The 23,409-nt window shown below is 38.5% G+C and overlaps 1 protein-coding gene across 1 annotated transcript in view; it reads right to left on the bottom strand.

The window, feature by feature from the left end:
• Nucleotides 1-8,056: 8,056 nt before the first annotated feature.
• Nucleotides 8,057-23,409, bottom strand: part of SKIC2 (SKI2 subunit of superkiller complex) — a 75,597-nt gene continuing 60,244 nt past the window's right edge. Inside the window, exons 29-31 of the mRNA XM_053721949.1 lie at nucleotides 9,131-9,271; nucleotides 8,840-9,055; nucleotides 8,057-8,438 (exon numbers count right to left, since the gene is read on the bottom strand). Of these exons, the coding sequence (XP_053577924.1) occupies nucleotides 8,855-9,055; nucleotides 9,131-9,271 (342 nt within the window). The 3' untranslated portion in view covers nucleotides 8,057-8,438; nucleotides 8,840-8,854. The remainder of the gene's footprint in view (nucleotides 8,439-8,839; nucleotides 9,056-9,130; nucleotides 9,272-23,409) is intronic.

Raw genomic sequence — 23,409 nt, 5'->3', positions numbered from 1 at the left:
ATTTCTACAGAATCTATAAGAGTCCCCAAGAATGGAACTCTTGTGAGAGGAAAGAGAGAACTCTTCTTTTCGTTCACTTTCCATCCATGCGACCTTAGAAATGCCAGAACTAACTCTGTATGAGACTTGGCAGTTTGAAAGCTTGAAGCTTGTATCAGAATGTCGTCTAGGTACGGAGCTACCGAAATTCCTCGCGGTCTTAGTACCGCCAGAAGGGCACCCAGAACCTTTGTGAAGATTCTTGGGGCCGTAGCCAATCCGAATGGAAGGGCTACAAACTGGTAATGCCTGTTTAAGAAGGCAAACCTTAGATACCGGTAATGATCTTTGTGAATCGGTATGTGAAGGTAAGCATCCTTTAAATCCACTGTGGTCATGTACTGACCCTCTTGGATCATGGGTAAGATTGTCCGAATAGTTTCCATTTTGAACGATGGAACTCTTAGGAATTTGTTTAGGATCTTTAAATCCAAGATTGGCCTGAAAGTTCCCTCTTTTTTGGGAACCACAAACAGGTTTGAGTAAAACCCTTGTCCTTGTTCCGACCGCGGAACCGGATGGATCACTCCCATTAATAATAGATCTTGTACACAGCGTAGAAACGCGTCTTTCTTTATTTGGTTTGTTGACAACCTTGACAGATGAAATCTCCCTCTTGGGGGAGAGAATTTGAAGTCTAGAAGGTATCCCTGAGATATGATCTCTAGCGCCCAGGGATCCTGGACATCTCTTGCCCAAGCCTGGGCGAAGAGAGAGAGTCTGCCCCCCACTAGATCCGGTCCCGGATCGGGGGCCCTCGGTTCATGCTGTCTTAGGGGCAGCAGCAGGTTTCCTGGCCTGCTTGCCCTTATTCCAGGACTGGTTAGGTTTCCAGCCTTGTCTGTAACGAGCAACAGCTCCTTCCTGTTTTGGTGCAGTGGAAGTTGATGCTGTTCCTGTTTTGAAATTCCGAAAGGGACGAAAATTAGACTGTCTAGCCTTAGCTTTGGCTTTGTCTTGAGGTAGAGCGTGGCCCTTACCTCCTGTAATGTCAGCAATAATTTCTTTCAAACCGGGCCCAAATAAAGTTTGCCCCTTGAAAGGTATATTAAGTAATTTGGACTTAGAAGTAACATCAGCCGACCAGGATTTTAGCCACAGCGCCCTACGTGCCTGAATGGCGAATCCTGAATTCTTAGCCGTAAGTTTGGTTAAATGTACTACGGCCTCCGAAATGAATGAATTAGCTAGTTTAAGGACTCTAAGCCTGTCCGTAATGTCGTCCAGCGTAGCTGAACTAAGGTTCTCTTCCAGAGACTCAATCCAAAATGCTGCCGCAGCCGTGATCGGCGCGATGCATGCAAGGGGTTGTAATATAAAACCTTGTTGAATAAACATTTTCTTAAGGTAACCCTCTAATTTTTTATCCATAGGATCTGAAAAAGCACAGCTATCCTCCACCGGGATAGTGGTACGCTTAGCTAAAGTAGAAACTGCTCCCTCCACCTCAGGGACCGTTTGCCATAAGTCCCGTGTGGTGGCGTCTATTGGAAACATCTTTCTAAATATTGGAGGGGGTGAGAACGGCACACCGGGTCTATCCCACTCCTTAGTAACAATTTCAGTTAATCTCTTAGGTATAGGAAAAACGTCAGTACTCGCCGGTACCGCAAAGTATTTATCCAACCTACACATTTTCTCTGGTATTGCAACAGTGTTACAATCGTTAAGAGCTGCTAAGACCTCCCCTAGTAATACACGGAGGTTTTCCAATTTAAATTTAAAATTTGAAATATCTGAATCCAATCTGCTTGGATCAGAACCGTCACCTACAGAATGAAGCTCTCCGTCCTCATGCTCTGCAAGCTGTGACGCAGTATCAGACATGGCCCTAGAATTATCAGCGCACTCTGTTCTCACCCCAGAGTGATCACGCTTGCCTCTTAGTTCTGGTAATTTAGCCAAAACTTCAGTCATAACAGTAGCCATATCTTGTAATGTTATCTGTAATGGCTGCCCAGATGTACTAGGCGCCATAATATCACGCACCTCCCGGGCGGGAGATGCAGGTACTGACACGTGAGGCGAGTTAGTCGGCATAACTCTCCCCTCGCTGTTTGGTGAAATTTGTTCAATTTGTACAGATTTGCTTTTATTTAAAGTAGCATCAATACAGTTAGTACATAAATTTCTATTGGGCTCCACCTTGGCATTGGAACAAATGACACAGGTATCTTCCTCTGAATCAGACATGTTTAACACACTAGCAATAAACATGCAACTCGGTTACAATTTTATTTAACAAAAACGTACTGTGCCTCAAGAAGCACTAAACGATTAAATGACAGTTGAAATAATGAACTGAAAAACAGTTATAGCATCACTCCTTACAAACAACACAACTTTTTAGCAAAGGTTTGTTCCCATTAGTAAAATAACACTAATTAAATTTTAAACATAAAAATTACAGAGCAACGTTTTAAATCACAGTCACTATATAAGTCTCACAGCTCTGCTGAGAGAATCTACCTCCCTTCAAAGAAGTTTGAAGACCCCTGAGTTCTGTTAGAGATGAACCGGATCATGCAGAAAATACAAGAATAACTGACTGGAAATTTTTGATGCGTAGCAAAGAGCGCCAAAAACGGCCCCTCCCTCTCACACACAGCAGTGAGAGAGAAACGAAACTGTCATAATTAACACAAGCAAACTGCCAAGTGGAAAAATAATGCCCAAATATTTATTCACTCAGTACCTCATTAATGCAAACGATTCTACATTCCAGCAAAACGTTTAACATGAAAATACCTAATAAAAGGTTTAATGTACTTTTACAGAGTAATTCCGGTGAAATACCATCCCCAGAATACTAAAGTGTAGAGCATACATACATGTTCATTATAACGGTATGGCAGGATTTTTTCATCAATTCCATTCAGAAAAATAAAAACTGCTACATACCTCAATGCAGATTCAACTGCCCGCTGTCCCCTGATCTGAAGTTTTTACCTCCCTCAGATGGCCGAGAAACAGCAATATGATCTTAACTACTCCGGTTAAAATCATAAGAAAAACTCTGGTAGATTCTTCTTCAAACTCTGCCAGAGAGGTAATAACACGCTCCGGTGCTATTGTAAAATAACAAACTTTTGATTGAAGTTCTAAAAACTAAGTATAATCACCATAGTCCTCTCACACCTCCTATCTAGTCTTTGGGTGCAAGAGAATGACTGGAGGTGACGTAGAGGGGAGGAGCTATATAGCAACTCTGCTGGGTGAATCCTCTTGCACTTCCTGTAGGGGAGCAGATAATATCCCAGAAGTAATGATGACCCGTGGACTGATCACACATAACAGAAGAAATGTATATTCTTGCGCTTCAGAACTACAATCTATTACTTTTTAGGACTATGAAATAGTCAATGCAATAACAATGAATTTCAATTCAGTAGTATATTTCCCCCCCCCAAATTTCAGAATATCCCACCATTTCCCTGCCCCCCCCCTATTATGTGAGAACTGTCAACGAATCACAGACTCATATGTATACACTGTGAATTGCTCATGCAGAGTAAAGCTAATGTCTCAAAAAGTGTTCCGACTGCACAATTTGATAATGAAACTAAATAGAAAAAAAATGTTTAAAATGACACGCTCTATATGAATCATAAATTTTAAGCAACTTTCTAATTTACTCCTATTATCAATTTTACTTCGTTCTCTTGCTATCTTTATTTGAAAAAGAAGGCATCTAAGCTAAGGAGCCAGGCATTTTGTTCGATTGAGACCCTGGACAGCACTTGTTTATTGGTGGGAGAATTTATCCACCAATCAGCCAGAACAACCTCGGTTGTTCACCAAAAATGGGCCATCATCTAAACTTACATTCTGGCTTTTCAAATAAAGACACCAAGAAAATGAAGATAATTTGATAATAGGAGTAAATTAGAAAGTTGCTTAAAATTGTTGCTCACTCTGAATCACGGAAGAAAAAATTGGGTTCGGTGTCCCTTTAACTAAGTAATATAAATTAAAGGGACACTAAACCCACATTTTTTCTTTCATGATTCAGACTGAGAAGCAATTTTAAGCAACGTTCTAATTTACTGCTATTATCAATAAATGTAGCCACCAATCAGCAAGCGCTATCCAGGGTGCTGAATCAAAAATGGGCGGGCTCCTAAGCTTTAAATTCCCACTTTTTCAAATAAAGATACCAAGAGAATGAAGAAAAATTTATACTAGGAGTAAATGAGAAAGTTGCTTAAAATTGCTGCTCTATCTGAATCATAAAAGAAACAAAATTGGGTTTAGTGTCCCTTTAATTAAAGGGGTAGGAACAAATATAAAGGCCACAGAAACAATCTTTACTTTACTGTGTACATTTCTGGAGGTGATTTGATGGTAACTGGAAACCTTACAGTTTATGTGAAGGGACCCAATTGGAATTCACACAGGTGAATTTCACTTGTGTATAAAAGCAGTTTTGGAACATACATGTATTAGCCCCACTGATGCTCTGAGCAGCTGCAGTATTCAAAATGCTGGCGCACTGAGAATATCTAGCTATGCTTCACATGCACGTGCAGTGAACAATGTTAACACTAAAACAGTGATAACTTTTACTTATGCATTTTTGCCAATGTATGTATATCGTAATGTAAATATGTTTCTATTCAAAGATGTAATTCATCTATATGCATTTCAATTTTGACTGGAATATCCCTTTAATAGACCTCCAGAGAATCATACACACTTAAAGGGATACTATACCCAATTTTTTTTCTTTAATGATTCAGATAGAGGAGCAATTTTAATCAACTTTCTATTTTACTCCTATTATCATTTTTTCTTCATTCTCTTGCTATCTTTATTTGAAAAGCAGGAATGTAAAGCTTAGGAGACAGTCCATTTTTGGTTCAGCACCTGAATAGCGCTTGCTGATTGGTCCCTAAATGTACCCACTAATAAGCAAGCGCTATCCAGGGTGCTGAACCTAAAATTGGCAGGCTCCTAAAGGGACACTGAACCCACATTTTTTCTTCTGTAATTCAGATAGCTCATGCAATTTTAAGCAACTTTCTAATTTGCTCTTATTATCAATTTTTCTTCATTCTCTTGCTATCTTTATTTGAAAAAGGCATCTAAGCTTTTTTTGGTTTCAGTACTCTGGACAGCACTTTTTTTATTGGTGGATGAATTTATCCACCAATCAGCAAGGACAACCCAGGTTGTTCACCAAAAAATGGGCCGGCATCTAAACTTACATTTGTGCATTTCAAATAAAGATACCAAGAGAATGAAGAAAATTTGATAATAGGAGTAAATTAGAAAGTTGCTTAAAATTTCATGCTCAATCTGAATCATGAAAGAAAAAATTTGGGTACAGTGTCCCTTAAGCTTACATTCCTGCTTTTTAAATAAAGATAGCAAGAGAGCGGAGAAAAATTGATAATAGGAGTAAAATAGAAAGTTGATTAAAATTGCTACTCTATCTGAATCATGAAAGAAAAAAATGGGGTTAGTATCCCTTTAAGGGGACATGAAACCTAAAATTTTTCTTTCTCGATTCAGACAGAGCATACAATTTTCTTTTTAATTTACTTGTAGTCTCAAATTTTATTTGTTCTCTTGTTGAAAAACAGAGACAGAAGCTGTTTCTAGAGCACTATATGGCAGCAGTTTGCAATAGTGTTAGCCATATGGAAGAGCACAATTTCCTGCCATATCCAGACACCTACGTAGGTATCTCTTCAGCAAAGAATAGCATGGGAACAAAGTATATTTTATTATAGAAGTACATTGGAAACTTTTTTTTTTTTTAATTGTATGTTGTGTGAATCAGAAAATATTTGTTTGGGGTTTTATATCCCTTAAAATGTGAGACCCATGAACAACAGTATTGCCTTATTTTTAAAGATGTACACTCTCCCTTTCTTGGGCACATTCAACAGTAATTGTTATTCTACATAAAATATTTTTTTAAAAAAGATTTTTATTATTTTTTTTAAATACGTTTTTAAACAACCGTTACGACAAACAAGAAAAAAAAACAACATAAATAAGCGTCAGATTTGTACGCATCTATTGAATGAAGAAACAAAAGGGTACAACAGAATTCTAGATTTTACTGGTTCCGTTACAATTATGGTTGCCACCTCGGCGGCCATGTTTTCCTGTACACTTATGAGTTACACATGCTACAGGGTAAGCAGGGAGGGACATGTATTGTGTTGTTCGTCAGCACTAGTCATGTGATGTCCAGAGGTAGAATACATATTCCTCCTTGCTTACCCTGCAGCATGCGTAACTCATAAGTGTCCAGGAAAACATGACCCTAGTTACTATATTACTAATAAAAATATAACTGAGCCGGTCGCACAAGGCAATATCATCTTTTCTGGACGGGTGAGGAAATGAACAAGTCTACATTTGTACTATTAACGTGTTGAATATCCAACCAAGTGAACAAAGTAGTATGAGAAATGTCAATACTGTGCAATTTAAAATCCCAAATTTTACTGAAGGAGAGACAAAAAGGACCCCCCTCCATTTAAAGGGATACTGAACCCATTTTTTTTCTTTCAAGATTTAGATAGAGCAGCAATTTTTCTTTGTTCTCTTGCTATCTTTGTTTGAAAACAAAAAGCAGGAATGTAAGCTTAGGAGCCGGCCCATCTTTGGTTCAGCACCTGGGTACAGCTTGCCGATTGGTGGCTAAATGTACCCACCAATCAGCAAGCGCTATCCAGGTTGCTTTAAATTGCATGCTCTATCTGACTCATGGAAGAAAATAATGTGGGTTTCATTTCCCTTTAAGTAATTGAACTCTGAAAAACAACAAATATCTTACCTCCCTTGACAGTGACCAATCAGGACTATCTGCTCTAAGCAATCATTACATAGTATGCAGCTGGTTCAGGTAATTTTGCAGCATACTTAGGCTACCGAATTTGACTTAAAGCCCCTCTCTGGGGAGTGCGGGACAAGCTCAGTTTTGACAATTACAGCAACAATGGAATTTTACGTGAAAATCAAGCACTATAAATAAATGTATATTGCAGTTTTGTTTCATTTTAATTAATACATTTATGAAGAATTTAATTTTGAGTTTAAAGGGACAGTCTACACCAGAATTTTTATTGTTTTAAAAGATAGATAATCCCTTTATTACCCATTCCCCAGTTTTGCATAACCAACACAGTTATAATAATATACTTTTAACCTCTGTGATTATCTTGTATCTAAGCCTCTGCAAACTGCCCCTTTATTTTAGTTCTTTTGACAGACTTGCAGTCTAGCCAATCAGCGCCTGCTCCCAGATAACTTCACGTGCACGAGCACAGTGTTATCTATATGAAATAAGTGAACTAACACCCTCTAGTGGTGAAAAACTGTTAAAATGCAATCTGAAAAGAGGTGGCCTTCAAGGTCTAAGAAATTAGCATATGAACCTCCTAGGTTAAGCTTTCAACTAAGAATACCAAGAGAACAAAGCAAAATTGGTGATAAAAGTAAATTGGAAAATTGTTTAAAATTACATGCTCTATCTGAATCATGAAAGTTTATTTTGGCCTAGATTGTCCCTTTAATATCTTTAAATTATATTTAGCTAAAACTAGTTGTGGCAAGCACTATGATTGTTTGAAATTCCAACCTATACATAGTTTCAGAGAAAAAAATAGTGTGTTGATCTGGGATTCTGATGAATTGTGTCAAATGTTTTAGTTTATGGTTGCTAAGATATTATTGTTGCCAATATCCAACCCTAATAATTTAATAATGAGGTTAACTATGGGAATTGAAACGTGTAAACTATTATAGGCTGTTTTAAATGACAACATCAGAATAAAATAATGCGAACCCCCCCACCAAAAAAAACCCCTTACGTCTCAAGTTTTAAAATGGGTTGTGGGATTTACATTATAAACTGTATCAATAAAGTTTTGAGGATTCAATTAATCTTGACAAAGGCTGGTGAATGGAGCCAAAACATTGACCAATACTTTTTGTAATTAATAAAGGGTAAAAAGAAACATTTAGCAAAACTATAATTCATGACACAAAACATCAAGAGGGATCTTAATCTGATTTATTTGCCCTTATATTAATGTACATTACAGAAACAACATAAGGATATTTTAGTCATCAATTCTGAGGACTGAGTCTGCCATAAAATGGCGGCTACCATTGTTATCTTGATAGAAAGGTATAATTACACTGAGGCACAAGATCCTTTTGGATCACATGCTACCCTCCTAGACGCCTCGAGAATAAATAGGTCAACCTCATAGAGGTTCAGTTTTGCCAGCCGTGGGTTTTAAAAGCAGTTTTGTCCATAGAATGGGAAAGATATGTTGTGCATTAGTTCGGCTGATATTTTGCCAGTATCTTCTCGGACTGCAGCCATGTTTTACACTCAGGGTAGTTGCTTTATGCCACTTCATGATGAGCGTTCCCTAAGAGAATAAAAGAAGAGGCAATTTATACAGCATTTTAAGATGGAGGAAAGTATATTATTGAAGGGATAGTAAATACTAAATACATTTCATGCACCTCCATCTAATTATGGATGCTGCCATTTTGAAAACTAGGTTACACTGCAGGTACCTGACGAAGAGTTGCTGCACATGTGCAAACAGGTCAGCACTGGAATGTAGTAAAATCTAGATTTCAACATGGCGGCACCAATGATTAGAGGGAGGCGGGGAATAACCTCAATACTATGCTTATAAAATGTATTTAGTGTTTACTGCCCATTTAAATATACTTTGTGAACCCAGGTGATGGTAATTTTGTGGTATAATATACTGTATATTGGTCATGACGTTATAGAGATAAAAGGACACAGAGCATATACCCTTGAGATGGAAAATCACTGGGTGTACAGGCTAGCGGCAAAGATGATATCTCGCTTAATAAGCTGTGAAGCTGCATCCATCTTGGCACACAATGTGGCGTCTCCAACCAGTCGTGCAGCAGAGCGCACATCACGGCAAGCCTCATCTAGCCTCTGTATACAACGCACTATAAGGCCCTCCTGTATGTCCGTTAGCGTCATGATCTCTGAGAAGGGCTGTGAACAAAATGATGTCAGTGAAAAACGTAATCCTGTATAAATTAGGCACATGTAACTAAGTTTTATCCTTACCATTCCTCGTGCCCACTCGTACACAACCTCCGTCAAGCCAAATTTGTATTGAGCCACAAAGTCCTCTACAGATTCTCGCAACCCACACGCTCTCTGGGTCTCCCCCAAATGCTCTGCCAAGGCACGGACCTTCTTAACACCCTGTGAATCAGAAAATTATGAATTATGTTATAATATCTACTGGAAAATGCTCAACCAGACTTTTTGTAATGGAGTTGTGAAACTTTTTAAATTTGTCTAGTGAGCTGACACTTTGACAAAAATTTTTTTTAATATATAAATATTTTCTGATTTTTAATTGTGTAATACTACTAGGGGCTCCAGCTTGGAGAGAAATAATTGTGCAGATTTCACAGCGGTAGACCTCATTGAATACTCTAAGAAAAAGTGCGGAACCTGTACGTCCCAGAGAGATGATAACTTCTTCCCATACAAAGTAATGAGGCTTTGTGCAATACTGTATTTCACAGGGAAGAGTGAAGTTAACAGGGGAGCACCTGGCACTAATATAAATTCTTAGTTTGATGCAAATACAATTTAAACTGAAATGTTTTAACTACATGTTAACTTGTATTTGCCTCTAGTTTAGTATACATTACTTCTCTGTCTGTTAAATAGGTGCATTGTGGATTTTGACCAAAACAACTACATACAGATGTGAGAGAATATCAAACGCATCCAGGGAACTTTCTTAGACTGCCAGATTGTATATAAAACAATACCAAGCATAATAGAACTAGTAAAAGATTAACTACCTTTCTACAAACTTGTGAAGTATATTCTAATCTATTGTCCAACCTAAGATACTGGGGCCACAATAAAGCAGTCCAACGCCTTTTATATGCTCATCTCATAATACCGCTACTTCCTCTAATATGTTTTGCTCTGCAGCTGGCTCACTCCTCTGCTTTGTGTGAGTATATATTTTGCTTTAAAGTGAAGGTAAACTTTGATGAATGAAAGCCCGGTATTTAAAAAATACTATTGAACACAGGGGCACTTTCATTCATCAGAGTTTAGAAAGCAGCCGTTTTGTTTAAAAACTTACCTTCCTTCTCTTCACAGCTAGAGCAGCTTACCCTGCCCGGAGATCCACTCTTCACATGTCAGCAATAACAAATCCGGCTTCCTCCAATTACGGCATGGCCTCAGGCAATAATTCCCCTGGGGGGGAAAGCCGTGACTGGAGGAAGCCGGATTAGTCATTGCTGACGTGTGAAGATCTCCGTGCAGGGGAAGCTGCTCCGGCTGTGAAGAGAAAAAAGGTACGTTTTTAAACAAAATGGCTGCTTTCTAAACTTTGATGAATGAAAGTGCCCCTGTTTTTAATAGTATTTTTAAAAACCGGGCTTTTATTCATCAAAGTTTACCTTCATTTTAAAGCAAAATATATACTCACACAGAGCAGAGGAGTGAGCCAGCTTTAAAGGGACATGAAACCAAAAATTATTCTTTTATGATTCAGATAGAGCATACACCTTTAAATATGTTTTCAATCAACTCCTACTATTACATTTGCTTCATTCTGTTGGTATTCTTTGTAGAACGAGCAGCAATGCACTACTGGGAGTTAGCTTATAGCATGCAGTGATCAAGTGCGGTGTCACGACCTTATAAAAATATCAAGTTGTTCTAGAGAATAAGAAAAACTTCAAATTAGACCACAGCTGCTGAGATGTAATTTTATATTTATATGTGGCTTAGGATCATTTGGGAAGCACATAATTTACCTAATAGGTAAAGTGGGTCCCAGTTATATTCCTAAGCAGTTGTTATAAGTTTCAGGAATGAGAAGGAAATATGCTTATAACTGTCACCTGAGAGAATTCACAGAAATACAGCTAAGCTACTGTACTGAAACCAGCGTGGTTAAATGACAGAAGTTGAGGAGAATGTTAATTAAGCTGAGGTACAATTACTAAGTATCAACTGAGAAACACTTGTGAAACTGAAAATTAACATAGTATCCCTTTTCGGATAAGCTGAAAAGAAAATACACTATAGTGCTTTACAAACAATTAAGCAGTGGTATTGAGTGTAGCACTTAAGTATGGATAGTTGCAGATATTACGTATAGTTCGTAGACTTAAAGTAGGTTACCTTCAAAATAAGCCAGATGGTTAGGTATCAGATTTAGGTATAACTCCTAATACCCAGTTACGAGGTCCGGTAACGATGAGCGGAATGGCATTAGCCTGGATTGTCCGTTTCGTTGGCGTGTGACGTCACCGCGGATTGATCTAGTAGATCCGGCCGGAGTTGGAGTTGATATCGTAGGTGCTGGAATTGCCGAGTTGCGGCTAAGCGGCTTTAATGAATTAAAAGGTCAGGTTGGTTTGAGCTGTAACTCACATAAGTGATAACTATAGGTAATTTGAGGAGCGTGGAATTAAGGTGTACTTCAATACCAAGCAATTTGCTAAGAGACTGATAGACCTTTATAGGAAACAGGAAGTGGGTAGGTCTGAAATTAAAGGGACAGCAGCTCAATGAACTGGTAAGCAAGTGAACGCTAAAGGGAATCCTGACAGAATCCCCCCTTCAAGGAGCAACTCCGGGGCTCAAGGACTGGGACGGTCAGGATTCCTGCGATGGAACAGTGCAACCAATCGAGGAGCAGAGATGTTGACAGCAGGCTCCCACGAATCATCATCCGGAGTATAATCCTTCCAACGGATGAGATATTGAAGAATTCCTCTATGGATTCGGGAGTCCAAGATAGATTGTACTTCGTATTCGATGTTAGGGTCCACAATAACCTCCGGAGAAATAGTAGCAGAAGAGGGATTCCTGAGAGCTTTATAAGGCTTTAATAGGGAAACATGAAAGGTGGGGTGCACCTTCATAGAATCGGGTAGTGTAAGACGAACAGCATTAGAATTGACAATTTGAGCCACTGGAAAAGGTCCGATGAACAGAGGAGCGAATTTCCTAGAAGGGGTGTTGAGTCTAAGGTTTTTCGTAGATAACCAAACTAAGTCTCCAACGGAGTATATCGGAGACGGAATTCTCTTCCTGTCATAATGGTACTTTTGGGTCTTCTTTGCAACCTCTATAGCAGCTTTGATAGTAGAAAAGTTAGATGTAATGAGAACGGAAAGATCAGATATAGTGGGTGATAAACTCTGATTGTCAGAGAGTAATTGAAATCTGGGATGGTAACCGTAGTTCACATAGAATGGAGTTTGTTTGGTTGTGGAGTGAGTGGTGTTATTGAAGCAGAACTCTGCGTAAGGCAAATGTTTTGACCATTGTAATGGTTGCGAAGAGCAATAGATCCTAAGGAATTGCTCAAGCCACTGATTTGACCTTTCAGTCTGGCCATTGGTCTGAGGATGGTATGCTGAACTAAGCCTTTTATCAATTGAAAAAACCTTACAGAATTCAGTCCAGAGTTTGCTGGAGAACTGAGTTCCACGGTCAGTAAGGATAGTATTGGGAATACCGTGATGTTTGAAAACATGAGCGATAAGAAGTTGAATGGTTTCAGATGCAGTAGGAAGTTTATGGTAAGGGATGAAGTGTGACATTTTACTGAAGAGATCGACAACAACTAAGATGGTAGTGTTATTGTCGGATTTCGGAAGGTCAACGATAAAATCTAGAGCAATCTCTTGCCAAGGTTTGCTAGGAGTAGGTAACGGAATCAAAAGTCCATAAGGAGCATGTTTAGCTCTTTTGGAGATAGTACATTCTGTACAAGTAAGGACATATTTCTTAATGTCTTGATAAATTCCCGGCCACCAGTATGAACGTGAGATAAGTTCTTGTGTTTTTTTAACTCCTGGATGTCCAGCAAGTAAAGATTCATGGGAAGACTGAAGAACTAGTTGTCTTAATGTAGGAGGTATATAAATCTTGTTCTTGAAATAGTATAATCCATCAGTTTTCTTCTGGAGCTGGGAGATTGGTTTAGTGGAGTCCAGAGATTGTTCATGAATCAGACTGGAGTTGGTGTCAGTGACGAAGGAGACAAAGTTTTCCGCTGGGATGATAGTATCCTTTGGTAAATTGAATCGAGTATGAGTAGGTAATCTAGACAAGGCATCTGCCTTGTGATTCTTCCCAGCTGGTCGGTATACAATCTGAAAATTAAACCTAGAAAAGAAAAGATTCCAGCGGACTTGTCTTGCGGAAAGTGTCCTTGTTGATTTAAGGTATTGGAGGTTCTTATGGTCCGTATATATGATAGTGGGAAATGAAGTACCCTCTAGGAGGTGACGCCAATGTTCCAATGACATCTTGATGGCAAGGAGCTCTTTGTCTCCAATGGGATAATTTTGTTCTGAGCTGGATAAACAGCGAGAAAAAAAGGCTACAGGATGAAGAGGTTGGTTTATGCCTGAACGTTGGGATAAAACTGCACCCACAGCTACATCTGAAGCGTCGACCTCCAAAGTGTAGGGTAGTTCAGGGTTAGGAAATCTCAGAATCGGTGCGGTAGTGAACCGGATTTTTAACATATCAAAAGCTGATTGGGCTTCAGAATTCCATTTAAACGGTGTACCTGATTTGGTTAAATGAGTTAGAGGCTTTGTTATGTTCGAGAAGTTCTTTATGAACTTCCGATAGAAGTTAGCAAAGCCAAGAAACCTTTGTACCTCTTTCTTTGATTTAGGTGAAGGCCACTCCTTAATTGCCTGAATTTTAGTTTGTTCCATGTAAATTCCATTAGATGTTATAACATAACCTAAAAAGGTTATACTCTGTGTGTTGAAAATACATTTCTCTGGTTTGGCGTAGAGGAAATTGCTTCTTAACCTAGAGAGTACCTGTCTTACATGTAAAATATGTTCAGAAAAGGTCTTTGAGTAAATGAGTATGTCATCCAAATAAATGACAAGGAAAACATCTAGAAAATCTCTGAAAAGATCGTTGATTAGATATTGGAAAGTGGCAGGGGCGTTACACAAACCGAATGGCATCACGGTGTATTCGTATAGACCATACCTAGTACGGAACGCCGTGAGCCATTCGTCACCACTTCTGACACGTATTAAATTGTAAGCCCCTCTGAGATCTAATTTGGTGAAGTATTTAGCCCCTTCTAGTCTTTCGATCAGTTCAGGGATAAGTGGTAAGGGGTACCGGTTCTTTATTGTAACTTTGTTAAGTTGTCTATAGTCTACAATAGGCCTTAAGGAGCCATCCTTGTTTTTCACGAAAAATATACCCGCTCCTGCTGGAGAGGTGGAGGGGCGAATGAAACCCTTCCTTAAATTATCTTCTAGATAGGTCTTTAGATGTAAAAGCTCGGGTTTAGATAAAGGAAAAATATGACCGTATGGTATCTGTGCCCCTGGTACTAGCTCAATAGGACAGTCATACTTCCTGTGGGGTGGAAGGTTTTCAGATTCGGTTTTACTGAAAACATCTGCGAAATCCCTATACTGTTTAGGTAAAATTATCTCATCTTGTACAGGGGTGAAGTGCATGATATTAAGAGGAAAACATGTTGTACTGCAATATTTGGAAGGAAATTTAAGTGTCAAGTTTGTCCAGTTTATGTCAGGGTTGTGTAAAACTAACCAATTCAATCCTAGTATGACTGGAGAAGCAGGTGAAGCAATTACATCAAATGTAAGATATTCTCTATGTTGTTCAGGGGTAGATACTAGAATTGGTATTGTTTGAAACTCTACTGGACCTGAAGAGATGGGCCTTCCATCAATACCCTTTAATAAAACAGGAGACTTTTTCCGAATAAGCGGAATTTTATTGATAAATGTATAATCTTTATCAATGTAACAAGCTGTCGCTCCAGAGTCAATTATTGCGGGCACGTTGAGCCGGTGTTGATCCCACTGAAAAGAGAGTGAAAGCTTACAGTATATCGTTCTTGTGACAGATGTATTACAGCAAATATTAAAAGTTGTGAACTCACCCTTGTTAGATCTCTGTAATACAGGACATTCTTTAACTGAGTGTTCATCTGATGCGCAGTAGAGACACAGATTATTTTCTCTGCGCCTAATCTTTTCTTGGGGACTTAACGGGCCTTTCAGGAAGCCAATTTCCATTGGTTCAGCGTTAGTTTTGTGAGAAGATGTGGCAGACGTACTACCAGAACCCTTTTTAGAGTATGTCTCTGGATATGTTCTTTCATGTTGTCTTTCCCTTAATCTTCTATCTATAGTAATACTGAGCTTCATTAACTCTTCTAATGTGGCAGGAATGTCAGTGCGGGAGAGTTCATCTTTTACAGGATCAGATAGACCCAGGCGGAACTGATTCCTTAAAGATAAATTATTCCATTCGGAATCTTTTGCCCACCTCTTGAAATCTGAAATGTAATCCTCAACTACCCTTTTCCTTTGTTTCAGAGCCCTAAGTGCTGTCTCTGCAGTCTGCTGTTTGAAAGGGTCTTCATATAATTGACCCATGGCCAATAGAAATTGATCCAATGAATTGAGTATATTTTCATTGGTCTCAAAGAAACTGTTTGCCCAACTGCGTGGCTCCCCTCTAAGGAAAGAAATAATAGTTAGAACTCTGGTTCTATCATTGGGATAGGACTGGGGTTTTAACGTGAATAGCAGGAGACATGCATTTTTAAAGTCTCTGTAGTGTGCCCTGTCACCATAGAATTTTTCAGGGAGACTAACTTGTGGTTCAGGGGAATGTATTTTTGTCTCTAGGTAATCCTTTATATATGCTTTAAGTGCTACATTTTCTGCTTTTAATGTATTAAGGCCATCAGCCAGTAAATCAACTTTCTGGTTTAAAGACTGTATTTCTGCGGTCATCTCAGCTGGATCCATATTAAATGGCTTGGTATTCTGTCACGACCTTATAAAAATATCAAGTTGTTCTAGAGAATAAGAAAAACTTCAAATTAGACCACAGCTGCTGAGATGTAATTTTATATTTATATGTGGCTTAGGATCATTTGGGAAGCACATAATTTACCTAATAGGTAAAGTGGGTCCCAGTTATATTCCTAAGCAGTTGTTATAAGTTTCAGGAATGAGAAGGAAATATGCTTATAACTGTCACCTGAGAGAATTCACAGAAATACAGCTAAGCTACTGTACTGAAACCAGCGTGGTTAAATGACAGAAGTTGAGGAGAATGTTAATTAAGCTGAGGTACAATTACTAAGTATCAACTGAGAAACACTTGTGAAACTGAAAATTAACATAGTATCCCTTTTCGGATAAGCTGAAAAGAAAATACACTATAGTGCTTTACAAACAATTAAGCAGTGGTATTGAGTGTAGCACTTAAGTATGGATAGTTGCAGATATTACGTATAGTTCGTAGACTTAAAGTAGGTTACCTTCAAAATAAGCCAGATGGTTAGGTATCAGATTTAGGTATAACTCCTAATACCCAGTTACGAGGTCCGGTAACGATGAGCGGAATGGCATTAGCCTGGATTGTCCGTTTCGTTGGCGTGTGACGTCACCGCGGATTGATCTAGTAGATCCGGCCGGAGTTGGAGTTGATATCGTAGGTGCTGGAATTGCCGAGTTGCGGCTAAGCGGCTTTAATGAATTAAAAGGTCAGGTTGGTTTGAGCTGTAACTCACATAAGTGATAACTATAGGTAATTTGAGGAGCGTGGAATTAAGGTGTACTTCAATACCAAGCAATTTGCTAAGAGACTGATAGACCTTTATAGGAAACAGGAAGTGGGTAGGTCTGAAATTAAAGGGACAGCAGCTCAATGAACTGGTAAGCAAGTGAACGCTAAAGGGAATCCTGACATGCGGTTAGTTCGCACGAAACGCAAATGCAGAGAAGTTCCGTTCCTTTGTCATGATCGTCTCTGTATGGTCTTTTGGATGCGTTTTTATGCGATTCAAATAAATCAGCTTGCTTTCAAGTCTGCCTGTTTCTGAACTTTATTGGAACTTTTTGGGTCTCCATTACGAGTGCGGACGTATCCCCTTTTTTCGAGTTAGCATCAATGCCACCAATCAGCATTAGCTCCCAGTAGTGCATTGCTGCACCTGAGCCTACCTAGGTATGCTTTTTAACAAAAGATGCCAAGAAAACAAATCAAACTAGAAAATAAAAGTAAAATTAGAAAGTTGTTTAAAATTGTACGTTCTATCTGAATCATGAAAGTTTAATTTTGAGTATACTGTCCCTTTAATGCACTTGTTCATTTACAATTTTCTTTTATAAAAAGTATATATTTCTTTCATGTAATTAGCAAGAGTCCATGAGCTAGTGACGTATGGGATAAACATTCCTACCAGGAGGGGCAAAGTTTCCCAAACCTCAAAATGCCTATAAATACACCCCTCACCACACCCACAAATCAGTTTTACAAACTTTGCCTCCCATGGAGGTGGTGAAGTAAGTTTGTGCTAGATTCTACGTTGATATGCGCTCTGCAGCAAGTTGGAGCCCGGTTTTCCTCTCAGCGTGCAGTGAATGTCAGAGGGATGTGAGGAGAGTATTGCCTATTTGAATTCAATGATCTCCTTCTACGGGGTCTATTTCATAGGTTCTCTGTTATCGGTCGTAGAGATTCATCTCTTACCTCCCTTTTCAGATCGACGATATACTCTTATATATACCATTACCTCTGCTGATTCTCGTTTCAGTACTGGTTTGGCTTTCTACAAACATGTAGATGAGTGTCCTGGGGTAAGTAAGTCTTATTTTCTGTGACACTCTAAGCTATGGTTGGGCACTTTTGTATAAAGTTCTAAATATATGTATTCAAACATTTATTTGCCTTGACTCAGAATGTTCAACGTTCCTTATTTCAGACAGTCAGTTTCATATTTGGGATAATGCATATGAATTAATCAGTTTTTTCTTACCTTAAAATGTGACTTTTTTCCTGTGGGCTGTTAGGCTCGCGGGGGCTGAAAATGCTTCATTTTATTGCGTCATTCTTGGCGCAGACTTTCTTGGCGCAAAAATTTTCTTGTCATTTCCGGCGTCATACGTGTCGCCGGAAGTTGCGTCATTTTTTTGACGTTTTTGCGCCAAAAAATGTCGGCGTTACCGGATGTTGCGCCATTTTTGGCGCCAAAAGCATTTAGGCGCCAAATAATGTGGGCGGCTTTTTTGGCGCTAAAAAATTTGAGCGTCATTGTTGTCTCCACAATATTTAAGTCTCATTATTTATTGCTTCTGGTTGCTAGAAACTTGTTCATTGGCATTTTTTTCCCATTCCTGAAACTGTCATTTAAGGCCTGGTTTCTCAACAGCCGGGCCGTGGCCCAGTACCGGGCCGTGATAGCCCTGCTGGTGGGCCCTGACCTGTCATGCCCCCACTACACACTCTTACCCCACTGCACACAAGGGGCAGACTGAGACCAATCAAGGCCCCAGGAAAACTGTCTCACACTGACCCAAATGTATTCAAATTTATGCAAATGAACATGGTAGCCTCCCTGCCCTAACCCCAACAGGCCCATCAAACTCCAGAGCTAGGACCCCCAACATTAAGGGCCAAAGAAAGGGCCCCCAACCTCCAGGGCCAGACCTCACACTCCATGTCCCTCACAGCGTCAGACCCTCGGCAGGACCCCCACACTCCAGGGCCCCCACTAAGCCCACATTGAACTGCTTAGTTACTGATAGGGCAAATCCCTGCTGCTTACTATATATATATATATATATATATATATATATATATATATATATATATATATATATATATATATATATATATATAAATAAAACTACCGGGCCCTGGACATGTCCAGCTAAAATTTACTGGGCCTTGAGGTCACTTTGGTTGAGAACCACTGATTTAAGGAATTTGATCAATTTTGCTTTATATGTTGTTTTTTCTATTACATATTGCAAGATGTCTCAGACTGACCCTGAATCAGAAGCCACTTCTGGAAAAACGCTTAACTGAGTTTCAGTTCTACCAAAGCTAAGTTCATTTATTTTAAATGTTATAAATGTTTATCTTTAGCTATGGTTTGTAATAAGTTATTATTATATACTTTTACATGCAGAATCCATTAGTATTTATGCTTTATACATTTCCATTCTTACATCTTATGTACAAGAAATATTTAGAAGATTTATAAGAATTTTTTTTCTGATTCTATTTTAAAGGCTTTGTCTGACTTCGTGCCTTCTAATAAAATTTTTAGGTCTTTTTCACTTCTTTTTTAATTATTGAAGTTTCAGATGACCGACAACATGCTGATTTATCCTTCTCTGATGATGTTTTTTTCTCTTTCAGAAATTTTCTTCATCAGATATTGACACTAACAAATCTACTTTTTTATTATTTTTCTATTATTAAAGTACATTTGTTCTTTGTTGAAAAGGTGTTGATTATTTTGGATATTAAGGTAACTAGTTCTTTAAGACTAGCTGACACTATTTCTGCCTATTTATTCTTCTGTGTTTTCAGAGGTTTTCTTTCCAATTCCCCATACTAGGGAATGGAATAGGCTGAGAATTTTCTTTTATTCCTTTTTCAAAGGTTTTAAACTATATTCTTTGCCAGCAGTTAAATTCAATTTAGAGGGTTCTCCAATTTATTGGGGCTATCTCTACTTCTACTAATTATGCTATTGTTTCTATAGCAAAATAGTATTTATTTTCCTTTAGATAGTTGTATCTTATTTATGAAAAATTATTTAGTTTCAGGTACTTTTCTTGGTCCTGTAATTTATTTGGATATTGCAATTGCTTCATTTTTTTCTGTTTACTTTAAGATCAAGTATCAGATTATGATTTATTTTAGCATTGTTAAAGGGACAACATTTACTAGACTAGGTGCTGTTGCATTTGTCTTTGTTGTTTTGCATTTATTGATTATGCAAGTCCACTGTATTGACTGGTCATTTTAACTGGACTATCATGCTAATAATTTCATTTGTATCTTCATTTTATTGAATATTTTCGCAAATGAGGGTTAATCTATGTCTTTAGCTATTTTAGCTAGAAGAATTTTGTGATTTTTAAAAAAATAATAAAAAAAATCCATATTTCTTTTGTTCTAAGATAATCAATTATTTGTTTTATAATTGGATTCAATTCTTAACTGTTACTCTGGGCTTCAAGATTGAGTTCTAAGACTAAAACTTTAAGCTTATACTAAGTTTGGTTGTTCTTATTAAGGAACGAATTTCTGAGTTCTTTCCCAAGTAACATGTTTATAATTGGAGTTCGAAATCAGCTCCCTAATATTGCGATGTACGTGCCGTATTCCAGCTTGGCTGGTAAGAGGCAGATTAAGACTTCTTTGAAATTTATTTGGTTCTATTTTGTCCAAATGTCTTTGATTTTATTCCAGTAAGGCTAACACTTTCTTTAAGTGTGTTTCTGTCCTATATATTTTGGGTACTGTTGAAGCATGGCTGGGCACCCATGGGGTTCAAGCGCTGCTCAGACCTGGAATTTTCTGGGGTATTTCTTCCAGTTCCTTTTTTTAGGAACCGGGTTTTGGAGTTTTATTCAAACTATTTTGCCTTTTTATGGTCATTGATAGCATTATTTGTTTTCATTAGATACAATAAATGCATATTTCCATTTTTCTGTTTTCATTCAGATTATTTTCTGAGGATGCGGAATCTCATATGATTCACTTGCTCTTCAGGACATAGTTAGAGGATCTTTTTTTCAAAAGCTCTTGATTCCTCACACAAGGGTCACCTTTTTTAGGTTTCCAGATAGTTTGTGTCACTGTCTTTGTCTCTATCAGACAAGGGATAATTTTATTGGGTTCCGTCTGTCGGTACCTTTAGTCGCCTTCAGTTGCTATATATGCATAGAAGTTTTAGGTCTTACGGCCACAGCTTTGGATTCAATTCCCTTTGCTCATTTTCAATAGAAAGAACCTTTCCAAGATAGATTCAGTGTCCATGACTCTGTCTCTGATGGACAAGAGACGTCTGAAATTGGTTTCAGCTTGTCGAAACCTTCAGTCTCAATCTTTCCCTTCGGTAGCCTTATGCATGGAAATTCTAGGTCTTATGACTGCTGCATTGGACGCGATCCCCTTTGCTCGTTTTCACATGCGACCTCTTCAGCTCTGTATGCTGAACCAGTGGTGCAGGGATTATACAAAGATATCTCAATTAATATCTTTAAAACCGATTGTTCGACACTCTCTGACGTGGTGGACAGACCACCATCGTTTAGTTCAGGGGGCTTCTTTTGTTCTTCCAACCTAGACTGTGATCTCAACAGATGCAAGTCTGACAGGTTGGGGAGCTGTATGGGGGTTTCTGACAGCACAAGGGGTTTGGGAATCTCAGGAGGCGAGATTATCAATCAACATTTTGGAACTCCGTGCAATTTTCAGAGCTCTTCAGTCGTGGCCTCTTCTAAAGAGAGAGTCGTTCATTTGTTTCCAGACGGACAATGTCACAACCGTGGCATATGTCAATCATCAAGGAGGGACTCACAGTCCCCTGGCTATGAAAGAAGTCTCTCGAATACTTGTATGGGCGGAATCCAGCTCCTGTCTAATTTCTGCGGTTCATATCCCAGGTATAGACAATTGGTAAGCGGATTATCTCAGTCGCCAAACGCTACATCCGGGCGAATGGTCTCTTCACCCAGAGGTATTTCTTCAGTTTGTTCAAATATGGGGACTTCCAGAAATAGATCTGATGGCTTCTCATCCAAACAAGAAGCTTCCCAGGTATAGGTCCAGATCCAGGGATCCTCAGGCGGAAGCAGTGGATGCATTGTCACTTCCTTGGAAGTATCATCCTGCTTATATCTTTTCACCTCTAGTTCTTCTTCCAAGAGTGATTTCCAAGATTCTAAAGGAGCGTTCGTTTATTCTGCTGGTGGCTCCAGCATGGCCTCACAGGTTTTGGTATGCGGATCTTGTCCGGATGGCTACTTGCCAACCATGGACTCTTCCGTTAAGACCAGACCTTCTATCGTAAGGTCCTTTTTTCCATCAGGATCTCAAATCCTTAAATTTGAAGGTATGGAGATTGAACACTTGATTCTCAGTCATAGAGGTTTCTCTGACTCCGTAATTAATACTATGTTACAGGCTCGTAAATCTGTATCTAGGATGATATATTATCGAGTCTGGAAGACTTCCATTTCCAGGTGTTTTTCTCATCATTTTTCTTGGCATTCTTTTAGAATTCCTAGAATTTTTCAGTTTCTTCAGGATGGTTTGGATAAAGGTTTGTCTGCAAGTTCCTTGAAAAGACAAACCTCTGCTCTTTCTGTTCTTTTTCACAGAAAGATTGCTAGTCTTCCTGATATTTATTGTTTTGTACAAGCTTTGGTTCGTATAAAACCTGTTATTAAGTCAATTTCTCCTCCTTGGAGTTTGAATTTGGTTCTAGGGGCTCTTCAAGCTCCTCCGTTTGAACCTATGCATTCGCTGGATATTAAATTAAATTTCTTGGAAAGTTTTGTTTCTTTTGGCTATCTCTTCTGCTAGAAGAGTTTATGAATTATCTGCTCTTTCTTGCGAGTCTCCTTTTCTGATTTTTCATCAGGATAAGGCGGTTTTGCGAACTTCATTTAAATTTTTACCTAAGGTTGTGAATTCTAACAACATTAGTAGAGGAATTGTAGTTCCTTCATTGTGTCCTAATCCTAAGATCTCTAAGGAAAGATTGTTGCATTCTTTGGATGTAGTTAGAGCTTTAAAATATTATGTTGAAGCTACTAAGATTTCCGGAAGACTTCTAGTCTATTTGTTATCTTTTCTGGTTCAAGGAAAGGTCAGAAGGCTTCTGCCATTTCTTTGGCATCGTGGTTAAAGTCTATGATTCATCATGTTTATGTTGAGTCAGGTAGAACTCCGCCTCAAAGGATTACAGCTCATTCAACTAGGTCAGTCTCTACTTCCTGGGCATTTAGGAATGAAGCTTCGGTTGATCAGATTTGCAAAGCAGCAACTTGGTCTTCTTTGCATACTTTTATTAAATTCTACCATTTTGATGTGTTTTCTTCCTCAGAAGCAGTATTTGGTAGAAAAGTACTTCAGGCAGCTGTTTCAGTTTGATTCTTCTGCTTATATTTTCAGTTTTTTTCATTATAAGATTTAAACTTTGTTTTGGGTGTGGATTATTTTTCAGCGGAATTGGCTGTCTTTATTTTATCCCTCCCTCTCTAGTGACTATTGCGTGGAAGATCCACATCTTGGGTATTCATTATCCCATACGTCACTAGCTCATGGACTCTTGCTAATTACATGAAAGAAAACATAATTTATGTAAGAACTTACCTGATAAATTCATTTCTTTCATATTAGCAAGAGTCCATGAGGCCCACCCTTTTTTTGTGGTGGTTATGATTTTTTTCTATAAAGCACAATTATTCCAATTCCTTATTTTTTATGCTTTCGCACTTTTTTCTTATCAC

This window comes from Bombina bombina, chromosome 7 (genome assembly GCF_027579735.1).
Source record: "Bombina bombina isolate aBomBom1 chromosome 7, aBomBom1.pri, whole genome shotgun sequence".
Classification (NCBI taxonomy): domain Eukaryota; kingdom Metazoa; phylum Chordata; class Amphibia; order Anura; family Bombinatoridae; genus Bombina; species Bombina bombina.
The sequence above is the reverse complement of the archived record's forward strand: the minus strand, read 5'-3'. Positions and strand labels throughout refer to the sequence as shown.